This window comes from Aquila chrysaetos, chromosome 12 (assembly GCF_900496995.4).
Source record: "Aquila chrysaetos chrysaetos chromosome 12, bAquChr1.4, whole genome shotgun sequence".
Classification (NCBI taxonomy): Eukaryota; Metazoa; Chordata; class Aves; order Accipitriformes; family Accipitridae; genus Aquila; species Aquila chrysaetos.
The window spans coordinates 35,629,274-35,645,769 of record NC_044015.1 but is presented as its reverse complement, the minus strand read 5'-3'; the positions used below and the strand labels follow the sequence as shown (position 1 = coordinate 35,645,769).

The 16,496-nt window shown below is 43.6% G+C and overlaps 1 protein-coding gene across 1 annotated transcript in view; it reads right to left on the bottom strand.

Annotated features, from left to right (window-relative positions):
* The window catches only part of RNF11 (ring finger protein 11), a 32,463-nt gene extending 21,998 nt beyond the window's left edge, over window positions 1-10,465 (bottom strand). The window contains exon 1 of the mRNA XM_030033938.2: window positions 10,246-10,465. Within this exon, the coding sequence (XP_029889798.1) occupies window positions 10,246-10,368 (123 nt within the window). The 5' untranslated portion in view covers window positions 10,369-10,465. The remainder of the gene's footprint in view (window positions 1-10,245) is intronic.
* Window positions 10,466-16,496: the final 6,031 nt, after the last annotated feature.

Below are 16,496 nucleotides of genomic sequence, written 5' to 3'. Positions count from 1 at the left end.
CTTAGAGTAACACTACCTATGCAGTGCTTCTTACTAGTTTCCGATTTGCAGATCCCCAAACATTGTCAAGTAGAGGTGTGGGTCTGTATTCTCAGTTTAGTGACTACAGATGGGATTTTATTAGCTCTTGTGAGCACTGTAAAAAAACAGCCCATAGAGCCTCAGAGACCCAGGAACTAAGAGGTGAAAAAGCACTAACCTAGAAAAGAATTAACAATTAATTTAAGTATTTTTGCTTGAATTTTAAAAGTTATATTGTTTCCTTCCAAGAAGGGCAATATGCTTTCAAGGATGCCATTCTCCACTGGACAATCCGCAACTGCCTCAAGGTCTCCAACTATATAGATATAACATTACAGAATTCTGTGAAGCAGGCACTAAAGCAATGACTTAGTCATATTTCATCAACTAAATTGAAGATATATAGATGCAACTGCAATACAAATCAAAATACCTAAATAGAAATCAACCAAGAGAAATCCCAAAACATCAAAAACGGGCAATGGCAATTAAGCAAGTACTATTATAGAGCATAAAATAAAGTCTACAGGTGTTAAAATGTTAATTTCAGTGTCTTAACTAAACCTGAATTTAGGGCATTAGTTTGCTGATCTGAGCCTTCCATATAGTTTCCACTGAAAACAGTGGTTAACTGCTTTCTGTTAAGCAACAGTACAGACCAAACCAGTTTAGCAGTTTGGTACGTCTGTAGTCAAGCAATGCTTGCACCTGTTTGCTCAAAACCTGAGAGCAATCACTTCTCTTTCTGAACTTTAAATAAAATTTATTTATTCAGGCAAAATAAATACTGGTCTTAATCTATACTGCAAAATTATACTATGTCTGAATTACAGATTTCAACAACCATGTTAATAAAATGCTGTGATTAACGTTCAGTGCACAGAACAAACTCTGTATCTGGGTTTAATTACAATGATGAATAGAAGTCAGACACAGCCATCGTCCCAGAGTAGTCATGCATTATACTGTCCCATAGACACTGAAATAATGGAATCTGATGCACTTTGATCTCTTAGATAAGTCTCCCACAGCTCGGAAACAGAAAGGGCAAGAGCACCCAGCCTCATCCAATTCTGCAACATTCACACACTGAGTCATCAGAGATTTGTATCCCCCACTACCAAGATGCATCTTACAGGATTAAATGAAGACAGATAAATATTGCTCCATTTCCTCCTGGCTAGAGCTTTATACACAAATCATCAGGAGAGCCATACAGAGTGATAGTAGTGAGGACTATAGGGAAACCTTGCGGTATGTACAGAACTGTTGTCCAAGTATATATAGCTATGTTATAGATACATTTCAGTGTTATATTCTAGTCTTTTTTTTTTAAAGCACTTTTGCCATGACAAAGATTAGAAACTGGCAGTATCTAGTAAATTTTATGGTTTTAATCGTGGCTGCAGGATAGCAGATGGCTTGCTTTTGTCCAAACCAGCACTGACTGAATGATTTTTTTGCTTACCACTGGATATTCATGTGGCTCCATTAGATTTTATTAGTCATAAACCAAGCATTTCCTTGATGCTTCTAGGACCTCTCTTAGCAGTCCAAACTCTAATGGCACATGGGCTACAATCCCAAGCTCTGGAAAACTCAGCATTGCCAGCCAGCTGAGATTTATCTTTGACTGAGGATGAGGCTGTCCCCGCATGGGCATTTGGCCTTGGAGTTCAGTGAACTACGTACAAGGACTGTTTCTGAACTATCCCCCTAGAAATACAAATTGCTCTGAGTGGGGAAAAAGCAGACAAGAGGACACACAGGCCTCTCCGGCGTCCAAAAAAGACAATCAAGGGAAACAGGTTTCAGTAATGTAGGGATAATAGTCTGCACATTCATCGCTGCATGCTGGGGCTAAGGGAAGAACTGAATTTCCTGAGTCACAGTTTCTCTCATTCCTCCCACAGTTTCAGTCCTCCCCCAGGCACCTCAGGTCTACATCATCCTAAACTAAACCAGTGGCTAAAAGCAGAGGCAGGATGAGAACGCTCAAAAATCAGCCCAGCCTTTGATACGACGGTATGCATGCGCGCACGTGTACGAAGCAGAGAGCATGCGTAAGCATTCTGGTGGATCAGCACAAATGCCCGATGCAATAAACCAGCTGGTTGTGATTTGGCTGACGCAACTGCGGTTGAAAGGACGGTTCTTTTATCTCCTCCTCCAGTTGCTGCACGCATCTGCTGTTTGTCCATGTCACTGCGCATGGATCGTGGCCCAGCAGCTTTTATGCCACCGGCATTCTGACTTTCTTCTTCACTGAAGAGAAACAGAGCAGCTGGCAGATTCCGATGGAGGACTGGTAAATAACCACTCTCTATAACTGTTTGATCTCTTGGAAATTGTTTCATTAGTTCATAGGAAAGTCATGGTTGATTTGCTTTAGTCCATTCTACAGATCATTATCTCTTCAAAACATAAAACTAGTTTATTTTCTGTGGTTCAGAAACCAAAGTCCAGATGTATGGCCAGCAACAGCTGCCGATCACAGATATGAACCAGGGGTACATACGGGAAACATAAGAGCTTCCTAAACACACGGTGGTCCTAGATTTTGGGGAAGGCAGTGTTGTTTGTTTGGGTTGGCTTGTCTGAAAGAATGCACAATCTTCCAGCATAACAAAGATTCATCGACCTGATCAGGCAACATTTCTTATTGCCATCTCCATGGCCTCTTCATTCCTACTGATCGAGCATCTGGAATGCAGGCTGCCAAATAAACGCTGAACTATCAGATTCCAAACAGATTTTAGGAGACTTATCTACTGCTTTAAACAGATCTTCTGATAAAGCTCCCTCTCTACAGCAGCAGGTTTGTCGTAAATTCCTGCAGAGGTTCATTATATAATGGAGGAATATTATTTTATTAAAATCAAATTATCATGGAACACTTTACAAACATGAATTAGATTACTAAACACGCCTGCACTAAAGATAAAGGTTATTACTCCTTTCCTCCTCATTCTACAGTGAGGAAACTAAAGCACAGACCAGTTAAGTGATTTGCTAAAAGTTTCAAACTAAACAGAAGACTGAACTAAGAATGACGATGGCTTCTGCTAGAGCTGCTAGAGTGATTTTTTTTTTGGTGGATTTTGTTTGGTTTTGTTCAGTTTTGGGAGCAGGGTTATTTTCAGTTTAAGTCCACAGTGCAGTTTTACCCAGCAAGAAGCTACACGTGACTCTAGCTCTGCTGGGACAGGTTGCTGCTGTGGCTGTCCCCCCGAGAGGCTGGCAGAAGAAGAAAGATAACATCTACAAAAACACAACCCACCTTCAGGAAGCAAGACACATCTTCACCTCTGAGACCCTCATAATGTCAAGGCAAATTTTTCTTGTGGTCTAAATCAAGACTGAAGCTTGTCTTGCCTTTTAGAGTCAAAGAACAGTGACTCTTCAGCTTTTTCCCGCTGAAGAGGTTTTATTCTAACTCAGCCATGACATCCCTAAAAACCTGCTCATTTTGTAACTCTCTGGTCTCTTAGGAACTGTTTCATTAGCTCATAGAAAAGTCACAGCTGATTTGCTTTAGTCTATTCCACAGACCATTACCTCTTCAAAATACAAATACGTTTCTCTGTGTGTGTCTATGGCGAGGCAATAACAAGGACAAGCACAAAGATTGGAAGACACAAGTCTGTCACAAGCAAGTGGTGTTATTTTTAGTTTCTTGACCTTACATTCTGCAACCAGCTTGACTACAACCATTACCAGGGTCTGCAGAAGTGTTCATTAAACTGAGCTTCTTTCCTTCATTGAAGTGATGAACAGGGACATGGGAAGACAGGGACAGACCTTGTATAGCATCTTGATCCAACTTAAGACATTCCTTGCAGAAATCCACATAAAACAGCAAGCAGTACTCCATCAAATGTGATTATAAACATATTCTCTTCTTTTCAAAGTTCCTCTTGGAAAATCTTCTGGCCAGAATGGTTAGGAACAGATCTTTACTGATTGCCGACTCAACAAGAGTGAGTCTAGAAACCGGCTCTAATTTTCATAATAGAAAGAGAACACAGAACTCCAACATCAGCATACACTTCCCATTTCCTCCAGCCACGTCTAACACATATTTATAACCAACTGGAGTTAAAAATCCATTTTAAGCAGGCAAAGAATTACAATATTCAGCCAATACTCATTAAGATATTCATTAAAAACAGGTTATGAATGGGCATTTTAAAGATTAAAGTTACCTAACTCTGTAATACCATCTGGTATCCTTTATTTTCATATTTGCCTGCCTTCCTCTCTTCTCCCCCTGCCTCCCAGCTTTTTTCACTAGCAAAATGGAAGACAGCACCTATCAGCCAGCCTAGCAGGCTACACTGATACCAGTATGCATTAAGAAAGGAAATACAGGTGCACAGTTTTTTCTAACTGTTATCTAGAAAGGGAGTTAGACTTAGCACCCTCAGGAAACTTCCCCTCTAGCACCAATTACTAGCAATACAATTCTCTAGAAAACTTGCTAAGTTCTTCAGACGTGGAAGGAGTAAGAAGTGTCACGGCATGTTGTTCACTAACCAAATAATCTTGAATGCTATTACAATGAAGTTCATAATACATATTTCATTACTGTCTGGAGAAGCGAACTGTATATCCCTATACAGATGTTAAAAAAAAGAAAAGTTTATTATTGCTTTGCACATACAAATAATTTACTAGAACTGCACCGTAAGACATGGAGGGCTTCCAGATTTTCTGAATGCAGCATTTAACAGGAGTGACTTTAGCAGTTAGTGCTTGGTCTTTCACAGTTAAGAGAGATTATTCCAGAATACTACTACAACACTTGTTCATTTTTGAGAATGCATTATATGAGGTAGCTTAAGCAATCATATTCTTGAAAACAAATAAACACAAACCATCACTGGCTTACTCTACCATTTCATATCCATGCAGTGCACTCTAAACTTCAGCTTCTCCGTCACTTTGTCTCCTCACTGAAGCTGATCTCCACCTCGGGCACTGCTGCCAGAAGGCACTAGCCAGCAACACACAAACAAAGAGACACTCTTGTTTGAAGCCCTTTGAAGTTTCCGCCAGACTGAGAAATTGTGGACTGGAGCGGTATTTCAGTTCACATCCACAAACGCAGCTGTAATTCATACATGTCATCACCAAGATGTGGAGGACAAGCAGAGAAAAGCGCAAGACCTGCAAAGGCAATTTTTAAATATACTCCTTTCTCTTACATGAAAGTAAACTTACTAGTTGGTTTGCTTTTTTTGATGGATAGCCTTCCGTATGTAATGTTTTCCCATTGCACCTTTCCTCCTCTTATGCTCTTCCAACATATACCAACAGTTCTAGCTTTGCACAACCACTCAACGCTAAATTATAACACATTATACTACCATAGTCTTCCTTCTTGTACAATCCACGTAATCACGGATGATAAATCATCTCATTCGCAGCCCAAGAGAATTTTGTATGGATGTTTCTATAAATGGGTGCAACTCCTGTATCAGAATTAATTTGGTTTGCAATTTTTAATGATATTAATTACCATGCCTTTGAAAAGACAGCATCAGAACACCAATGTAATATATTACTTAAGTCATGGTGAGAGCATAATAAAAGCTTTGTTTCTCTGTTGAGCAAAATACATCCAACACATGTATCCACAGGAGCAAGTTCCACATAGAAATGCAGTAGAGTATTTCAAGAAAATTTTCTGACTGTTCAAACCGGGGACAACTTCAGCATTTTGGATAAGCAAAACTCCAGGGCTGCATCTACTGCAGCACGCTCAGGCTGAGGGGATCGTGGAGAGTGACTTAATAGGGACCTAGGGCACCATCATTACAGGCTGCCGTGCCACCTCCCTGAACTGGGGATGGCTGGAATGAAGCACGACAAGACAGATGCATGGGGACGAGGGTACAAGGCCCAAGGAGGCTATTGCAGCAACCTCAGTTTAAGAGAAGCCATGAGACATCCTCAATTGCGCTTTCAAAACCCGCTGTCCCCAACAGCTTTTGGAAGATTATGGGAGCATGACATTGGGTTAAGCTCATGTTTGTGATCTCTTGTCTCATTCTGTGCCTACAGCCTAATAATCAAAGGAGTATCCAGGTCAAAAGGTTTTAAATTAATCCCTCCAAATAAAAAAAAAAAAATAATTTTTAAAAAAGCCACTGAAACATTTTATCTGGGCCTCTAAGACAACACAGGGTGGTACTAAGTACTGGAGCACGCTTTGTATCTCTTCAGGTAAAGGCGTAAAATATTTTATTAGTCTATGTGCCACACCAACATATCAAATGTGCTTTTATAAGTTCAGTATCAATATCAAGAACTTGCGCTTCTCATGCTTTTTGCTTATTAATTCAGCAAGTGGTATACACATCTTTTTTAGAAGACTGCAGTGTATTTTGTCCACAGTAGTACCCTGTAGAAACTTAGGGAGAAAAGATGTAAAGTATTCTGTACTTCACTGTGTAAAATTCCAAATTTTAATAAACTGGCAAATTATTTCCTGCAACTATTAAGGAACTATTTAAGAACAGAAATAGGAGACAAGGATTAAGAAAAAGGGCACATCTGTTCTGCAAAATAAAGTCTTTGAGAAAAACTACTAGAAGTAAGAGAAACTGGAAAAAAACAGTGAACTTGTGTGGAAAAACAGCAGAAGGCATATTGCCAACAGATGGCGAAGAAGTCATACACAGAAAAGGAAAACAAACTTGAAAGCATACTCAATTTTGAGGACTTGAGAAAAAACAAAACCAAAGCTAACTCTTTCCCAATCACAGATTCACTGGTTAAAAATGGAGTTGCATGTGCTTAACACTTAGAAAAACAGTTGTAATTTCTGGGTTCTAAAATGGAGGCATCCAAAATTAGTGTCTGTCTATGAAAACGCTGGTCCACTCTTGAAATCACTTCCTTTTCCCTGCCATACAAACACACTCTTTTTTCGGTGTGTTTTAATTACTTCCCATGTTAGTCGTTAAGCTTGATGCACTGGAAAACGTCTGATGCTTTAATGGACCGCTTTCTCATTAACTCAGATACCTGTTTAAAAAGATGCTTCCTTTCTGAAGCCTTTCTGCTGTAGCTTATAACACATACTGCCACAGAAACTGAGAGCAGAGACAGGTATATGCAGAGCCTCTGAATGGAAGTTATATTCCCCGTTACTCTTTGGGTCCATACTGCCAATCCAATTGTCAATCTCAATTTTGGAAGCAGGAATTTCACAAAGCCAGTTCAATAGCACTCACTGATAAAAGAAATTTGACATGCAATACTGAAATGATTATTGGGGACTCATTTTGCGGTTAGAAATCAATAGCTAAATAAAAATTACAGCTTAATAAGATTTCCATCTGGATGGCCATGGCAAAATGCTGTCAGAACACAAAAAAGTATTTAAAATGTAACTAACTTCTGTATTATGTTGACAAGAGACATAGAAGTCATTTTCTACATACCTTCACCCAACAAGCTTCCTTCTCCTAGTTCGCATACCTTGCAAGATCTATTCAGGAAGTTCACACATCATTGCTGCAAACCCAAGAGAAGCAAACCTACCAGATTTTATTCTCTTCTAAAATATGTCAATTTTACAGCTGAAATCTCAGTAGTTAAATTTCAAATTGTTCATTTCCCAGTTTCTTGCACACACCACTAGTTGCCACAAACAAGTTTTCAAATTCATTTTATCCTCTTCCTTCCTAATGTCTATATATTATACACACTCTAATTCTGGTTAAGACACTGTGAAAGAAGCAATCATCGCAAACAAGGACAAAACTCCTAAATTCCCATTTGTAACGCTGAATCCAAGCTGCCACTTGAAAGTTAAAATGAGAGCGCGACCTATTGCTAGCACAACAGCAATAACGGAGCATAAGGAGTTGTTCACATTTGGAGTCTGGCTTGTGCATCTTGTAAACCCCAAACAATTTAAAATTATAAATCCCCTCAACCTCAAAGTGTGTGAAATGCTGCATAATATTGTAGGTAGGGCTTTTTTTTTTTTTTTTTTTAAATCACAAACCATTGTGGTTCAAGACCTGTGGAAACAGCAGCTTTGAATTTTGACTATATGAGACACAAAATGCTACCTTAAGGTGAAGCTTTAGGAATTGCTAGGATCAGCGAGCGGAGGGGCTTTCAGGACAGCCAGCAATGTTCGAGACAGCCAAGCACCTGTGGGCACATCACCAGATACTACCCAGCTCTATTCAAGTGAAGGAAGTTTTGCTATGAATACACTTACTCAATAATAGACACCTGTAGGTTCATTTTACTGTCTACTGTGTTCTCAACCAACTATCCACACTTACAAACAGGAAGTTCATCAACAACAAAAAAAAAAAAAAAACAACAACGAAGGAAGAGTACTTATCTACACCGAAATCCACATGAGAAGGCCTGCACAGAGTATATACTCGATTTGTGACTCTTACAAGACCTAACAGGTTGTCTTCAAAGGAAAAAAAAAAAAAAAAAACGATCTCCACAAGCCCTCCTGGAATCACAGATGTAAACGCAATAAATAGCACAAACAGTCAAACTTTATATGTGGATTTGACAAAAATACGATGCGTTCCTAAACCGCATAGCCAATTCAGGCTTAATTTAGAATAACACAACCTTTAAAAAACTGAATCTGCCACCAAGCACTTTCCATTTACTGGACTTCAGCAGATGTAGTTCAGAACTCAGAAAAAAATTCCCCACATCATGAAATTTATTCTAATATTAAGCTTTTGCACCTAAACAAAACAGGCACACGCTGCCCAGCAACACCAGTGCAGCTTCACTGCACCAGTAAGGGCTGCTACATATGGGGCTTCTCTTCAACACTCACAGGGCTTCCTATCAGGGCTGTAATTCTTGAACCTTTTAAAGCATTTGTAGATTACACATCTGCCCGGCTAAATACTTCCTGCTATTTTGTTAATTGTACGTCAAGGTCTGCAACTACTGAGTGACTCCCATCCTAGGGAACAGGGAGCTCTCAAGTCACCCTCCAGAATTTGTGTCTCAACTGTCATTTCTATAGATTTCCCTGGAACACATCCAATTATCTCAGCTAGGAAAACACTTTTAAAACTTGAATAAAATGTGCAGTTATACCACTGGAATATTTTTTTTTCCATTTTTTTAGTGCTGTACAACCGTTGACTGTAGATGGCTCCTTTAGGGCAATATACATTTCTATATATGGGGATGGACACGCAGATGGCAGGGAGCAGACAAGTGCAACCCCAAGTTCAGCTTCCCCTTCCCGCGGCCATCCCTCCGCGGAGGGGCCAAGAGCAGGGGCTTTCGTATTAACGCCATCAGCACTCAACATCAACGTTATCGTCTGCTGTGAGGAAAGAGAGAAAATACCCGGCCTTCTCCCCCCACCCTCTCGATTCGTCATCAAGCTGTAAATTAACAGATTCTCTCTGAGACAGAGGAAAAAAAAAAAAAAAAAACCAAAAAAACACCGAACAATGGGCAACACTTCCCTGCTGGTGCCCCACACGACCGAGGGAAATAGGATCCGCTGCGCCGGGAGAGTTACTTACTGGGGATCAGATGCTGCTAAAAATACGGGAGCGAAGCCCGGGCGACGGTGAGCGCGGCCGGACAAAGCCCGGGCAGCGCTCGCGGCCGCGGTCCCCGTCCCGGAGCGTCACCCGAGCAGCGCAACGCCAGACGGTGATGTCACCGCAGGCAGCAACAAAGGACGCGGCACCGGCCGGACGGCCAGCGCCTGCCTTCCTCCTCCTCCTCCTCCTCCTCCGGGACCCCGCGGCCGCCCCCCGCCCGGCAACGGGACCGACCGACACCCCCCCCCCCCCCCCCCACACACACACCCGCCCCCAGCCGGGCCCGGCCCGCCCGACGCTCCCCGCCGGCGGAACCTCGCCTCCCGTCTGCCGAGAGGCCCGAGCTGTGAGACTGGAGGAGACAAAGCGGCTTCCCCGCCGGTACGCGTGAGCGGAAAGGGAGCGGTTCGGGCGGCCGCCCAGCGCAGGAGCGGCGGCGGCGGGGCGGGAGCGGGGGGACGGGGACGAGACGAGTCAGCGGCGGCCCCCGGGCCGGCCCTCAGGGCGAGCGGCCTGTCGCCTAGCCCCGAGCCGCGGCCCCCCGCGCCCCTCTCCTCAGCCTCTCCGGGGGGCCCCGCCGCCCGCTCCGCTCCCTCCGTCGTCCCCCTCCGGCCTCCGCTCTCCGTACCGCGGCGCTCCCCGCCCCCTCCCCTACCTGATATGGCGGCGGCGGCTCCTGATCCGGCTCAGCCCCGTCCCCGTAGCTGGCTCTGTCCGACTGCGACTCGTGGAGCAGCGAGATGTCATCCGAGGTGGGGGACTTGAGGCAGTTCCCCATCTTCCCCCCGGGGAGCGGGGCTCCCCCCGCTCCTCCTTCTCCTCAGGGACGGACCGCCAGCCCCCGCCGGCGGCGGCGGCTCCGCGCCCTCAGCCTCCCCGCCGCAGCGCGCAGCCCGCAGCCGCCCCGCCGGGGAGGTTCATGCCAGCCCCGGCCCTAAGCGGCTTAGCAGCAGCCCGGCTGCCCTCCTGCCTCGCTCCGCAGCCGCCCCGACCCCCCGGAGCCAAGGCGGGGGGGGGGGGGGGCGGCAGCAGGACTGGCCTCCCACCCCCCGGGGGGGGCGGCGGCGTGGGGCAGCGGGCTCCGGTGGGGTCCGCCCGCCCCGCGGCAGCCCGGCGCTGTTCTGCTTCCTGGTCACCAGCTCCCTGCGCACTGGGCTTTGTCGCACAGGCCGCCCTGGCTCCTCCTCTCACTCCTCCCCGCCGGGCCAGGTTAGCAACCGCAAGGCCTCGGCCTCCGCGGAGCAGGGGGGGGGGAGAAAACCCTGCCCGCCCCCGGCGGGACGAGGCGCAAGCCGGGCCGGGCCGGGCCGGGCCCGTCCGGCGGCTGCTGCTGCCGCCTGCGGGGCGGTGGGCTTCCCGCCCCTTTCCCCCCCCTACCCCGGCCCCCAAAATGGTGGGTGCCGCTTCGCTCCACCCCCGGGAGCGCTTTGTTTTTGTTTGTTTTCCGGGCATGGCGGCGGGGACCGGGCGGAAAGGCCGCCCCGGGCCGGCGGCGGCACCACCGGGGCTCCGGCCCGTCCGCGGCGGCTGCAGGGACATCCCCCCCGGCCCGGCTGGCGGTGGTCTGTGAGAGGCCCAGGATCCTTCCCCGGCGTGTGGGTCGCCGCTGGGTTGTTCCTCAGGGAGGAGAGGGGGTGACTCGAGCGGGCACGGTTTGTCGTTGTAGGGGCAGGGCCTCGAACCCCGAATGTGGAGCAAAAAAAGCAGCCGGCGTTCCTTGTATCGCTTTTATGTTTCTGAAGGTAGTCGTTCAGGCTTCTTGTGTGATAAGCAGATACTAAGAGAAACCACGTATTTAGCTCCTTTTTTTTTTTTCTTCATAAAAAAACCATTCAGGCTTGGATATAAATACAGGTAAGTATAGATAAATGCAAACTCCAAGAAAGTGAATGCCCCTCTTTCACTGCCTTAGCGTGCCAGCACAGACCCACACAGAGCGGAGTGACACTTTTTTTTCCTTTACAGGATGATACTTTGTTCTTTCCAGCTTTGTCCTCTGGGACGGTTCCTCAAAATCCCCCCTCCCTGGCTTTCAGATTCAGACCATGGAAAATATTTAAAAATCACTTTTTGTTACAGTGTTTTTTAAAGTGAAGCAAATTTGGTGCAGATGAGAACGGCCACAAAGTAGGGTCTGTAAAGCAGGACAGCACGTTTTTATCACCGAGTTCTCTGCTGATCCATGTCAGTTGTGGTGTGCACTAGAGCTTCCATCCTGGGTCGAAGTATCTACAAACCAGGTGTTCAGTGATGTATTTGGCTCTACAACCATTTACTTAAGCATTTGAGAGGTCCTGTGGTGGACTTCAGTCTGGGAACAGACTTTTTGCTGGTCATCCGTATGAGTTCTTTCTTGAAGATTTCATTTTATTACTGTTGAGGAGTTTTGTCTTGCTGCTTATCAATGGATAACCTAAACAGCCCCAGTGTAAAATCTGTAGCAAAAGAGAAGTTATTGCTGACATTTGCGGTGTTCAAACACAGTTTTAGGCTTTTCTAGGAAACTGAGAATAAAAATGGTGCACGAATTGTGAGCATTGCTCATGATGGAGAGGCTTTGCAATGGAGTACTGTAAATAATAATGACTTGTACATGACTTGGTCATTTGGGTGTTTATCCTATGAGTATGTTGACTTGGTTTAATAGAATTAGGCAAGCAATCATTGGAGAGAATCCAGCGAACCACTGCCTCACCCAGTCATGATTTCAAGGTTAAGGCAATGTCTGAGCTGTCTGCTCTGAGGACCTTGCAGTGAGGCTCCAGCTCTGTTACTGGTATTTTCAGTTGCGCAGTGGCAAAATCGGGAACAACGTGACTGGCAACTAGGAAGACTTCTGTATTCAGCTGTCATTTCATGGTTTATTCTCTCTGTGGAGCTTCAGCCTGTACAGGCCTGTGCTGCAGTCTGCCTTGCAGTCTGATCCAGTAGAGTGTAGAGGTCCTGTGGGAGCATGTGGTGCCTCCCCACTGGCTGGCATGCCAAGATTTCCTTTCTTTGGAAAACAGTGTGCAAATGTGGGTCTCTGGCCTCATCCTGGGACGTACTCTGGGGTCCCATGGTATAGATGTTGCATTTATTTTCCCTGAGGCAGATCTCCAAAAGGAATAACCGCCAAGCCCAGTTAAACTTTCCCATTAGTAGCTACGGGATGCTCCAAATCCGGGCACCGTTTAAAAGATGGAGACTTGTCAAATGCCAGAAAAAGATCTACTTTTCATGGTGGACTCACACAGACCAAAGAAGAAGCAGCAGTTTACATTGGGCTTTGCAAAGTGGCAGGCTCTGTACCCCTGAGTGCTCTGAACGAGGGAGAGCTATTATGAGTCATTACTGGGTTCTTCACAGCTGGAATGCTTTAAGCCACTTGTTTTCTAAGCCATTCACTCCTCTTAGGCCAGGTAGGTGGTTAATAATGGCTTTGCACCACCAGCTCAAAACTTGTAGAGCAGTTCAGGAGACGGAGAATGGAAAAATTCTTCTGTTCACGGATGCACAAATGTTGTCTTCTAATATCCCTGCATATGCTGTGGTGTGACTGTGAGGCTACTTCTTTTGTTACCATGTTTTTTGCAGCTTGGGGACAAGAAAGCAGCTGAAGAGCTTTTCAAGGTAGAGGTTGGTTGTCCTTATTGCTCAGTAACCGTTTGATGGGAGTCTACTGTCCAGAGAACACATGAGCTGTTTTCACCATTTCTTAGTATTAAGTTGCAGAAAATTGAACAGACCTGGCAGGCTTCACTGCACCTGCTTTCTGTAGATAATACTTGTAAGTACAGAGGCTGCTTAGAAGGATCTGCTTTTGCAGAAATAGACACAGAAGTGATCCTTGCACATGCAGAATAGTAGAGGTGACTGTGGACCAAATAGAGTATAGACCGAAAAAAAAAAAAAAACCAGCCGCCTGTTTATGAGCTGTTCATGCCATAGGAGATGCTTGTTCCATACAGATTTGGAGGCTCACAAGTAGGTTTTATATGGTCTCTTTTTCTGAGAGGATGTGATTGACAAGTACAGTTTCTCTGTTCCAGGGAACCATAGGACAGGTTAACTGATTTCTTCGGTTCTCTCTGTTTTTTACTTCCCCCACTTAGTTTGGGGAACAAGTAATCATCAGGCTGGATTTCTGGAGCCTTAAAATGATCCTATAGATGGAAGAAAGAGCCATATAGTGGTTTAAGGCTGCATAGATACTACTGGTAGAAAAGACGAATGCGTGTATAAAAATTTGTATCAGACTAATATCAATACAGAACTGGCAACCTAAGTCAATGAAACTTTTTCTTACCTGTAAACATTGAAACAATTGGCTGTAATCTGTTGTCAGAACGGAAATGGGGTAGTCTGAAATTTGCCAGTGTACAGGATTAATGTTCTGGTAAGTCTCGATACGACAGTGTCATACACAGTTCCGTACTAACCACTTTTTGGCAGCTAGCATCTTCTAAATGAAATGTATTTTTAAAAACAAAATGGAAATTAATGAAAAATGTTTTTAAAGGATGCAGGCAATGGAATGTTTATGTTTTATTTTAAAGGGTTTTGATATGGGGGGGACAAGTTACATAAAATGCTGTATTCTTAAGGCTCATACGAGCTAGCCAGAGATGATGAGCTATCTTACTGAAAAATCCCTTTCTTTTTGAGTTAAAAATCTAAAAACCACTGAGGTTGTGAAAAGTCTTTCTTGTTAATAGTTTCTTTGCAAAATTGACATCATAAATTGCCTAATTTATAGATAAAAGACCCTTTGGTGACTTCATTTTACATGATCCATGGTCATGTTATTGTTGGACAACATTTTGGGTATGTTTAATGTGTCATGCTCAACAAAAGTTTTTTGAAAGACCTTTTCTGTCCTCAGCATGGAAAAGTTTTTTCACTTCCTTTTCTTCCATCAGGCTTACTTTCCTAGCACTTATCATCCCTTATTATGTCTTATCTTTCTTCTGGATAAGATTGTTTTCTCAATTCATATACAGAAGCCAGTTAACTTCTGAGTGCAATCTTTCCATGCCATGGTACCTATAGGTTCAGAGATAGCGCTGTTTGCTCAGGTAGTGTTGGTGAATAAGATGCATTACAATTTTAAAACCTTCTTCTGGAAAAAAAGGCCTTGTATACCTCTGGAGAATGGAAGTAAATTACATTCTTCAATTATATATGTGAATCTGATTATGGCAATGACTGAGTTAATTTATCTGGTTATAAAGAACATAGCATCTTCTAAAATGCATGTCGTTATTTTTAGTTTTGTTGATTTTAGCTGAACCATAGATATTTCTCAGTATATATTACAATTGTATATTGTTTTCTGAGAGACAGTGAATGCTGCACTAGAAAGCAATTATGGAACTAATATATTTCCCTGAAATGCACTTTGTGATGCAGCATTTTGCTCATGTTTCTAAAAATTACTTGAACTTCTGCTTAAATTATCCTGGCATCACAAATACCACTTACATCAATTTATCCCAAAGATACCATCTTGGTAAGGATATGTTTTCCATTATTGGCATAAATATGTTGCCTTCTGTAATAACTGTTTTCCCCAGGTCCACAATGTTTTATGACCAAAGAGCATAATGCCTAGCTACTCCATGCACAGGGGCACCTACACTGCATCTCGCAAAGAAAAAGGACATGTATTTTGGCATTAAAAAAACCACACAACAAAGCAGACAATCATCACACAAAGGTAACCTCTTCAAACAAACCCTCTGTCACCCAGCTTCATGGTGAATTTTGTGTAGGAGTCAATTTTCCTTTTTCTCAGTGTACCACATATTACCACAGTCTCAACTTCCAGAATGATCGGAGACCTAGAAAACATGATCTAAGAGCAAAGACTGAAAGAATTTGGGGTTGTTTGGTTTAAAGAAAAAGAAAGTGTTGGGAAAAGTGGTAATGATCTTCAAAAATGTAAAAAGTTTCTCTGCAGAGAAAAGGAATACTTTTTTCTTCATGTTCAGTGGGTCTAGGGCAAGAGGTGATGGACGTAGAGTAGGAGATTTAAGGTACACTTTCGGAGATTATTTCAAACTGCAGAAGTAGTTTAGCACTGGAAATTATTACCCGGGAATCTGGTTTACTGAATGCTTTGAAAGGCGGATTAGGTCAAATGTCTCAGGAATGGGTTTAGTTGCAGTAGATTATATACCGATAACCCCAGAAGGTTTCAGACTGGTTTATATTGTTTTGTTTCTCTTGGGTGATTTACAACAGATGCATTACTGCTGTGTTGTAATTCTCGCTCTGCCTTATATCCTTAGAAAATGCCAGTAAGAAAACATGGCAGTAGGTAAAAAATCGGGTAAGTAGCATGGGTGGCAAAGTTCCCAATAGCAGAATATTAAGGAATCACAGTAACTGTTGTGTTTGAGTGGGAGTGTGACTTGCTGACACGTCACCCCTGACAGGCTTTGGGACACTTGAGTACTGGGCTGGCATTCAACAGGTGGTAGATATTCAATACACAGAAATCTACGTTTTAACTTTAATCTTTTACTTTTTAATTTAATTTTAAATTTTAATTGAAGTGTTGGTCTTTCTTCACTTTTTACTGTCTGTAAATACTTCCTGAATTTGCAAGGAGCGAGTTCTATCCAGAGTTCACCAGTGGCCAGTTTGTTAGTCATCAGGTACTGTCACTGCGGGTTCAGGCCAAGATGAGGGGAAAGGATAGATATTTGGAGTAGCAGGTCCAGAAGCCAAAATTACCTCAGCTAACGAGGGCTATGAAGTTGAACATGATATTGTTTCATCTGAATTTGACTTTTATCTTGGAGCCTTTGTTCCTCACAAAGCCTTCAGTTCAGTGCAACAGTAAGGTAGTATCCAAAATGCTTGTTCCTCTTTGAAACAGAGTTGGGGCATTTATCATTTGTCCAAGTTGAATATGCTTTG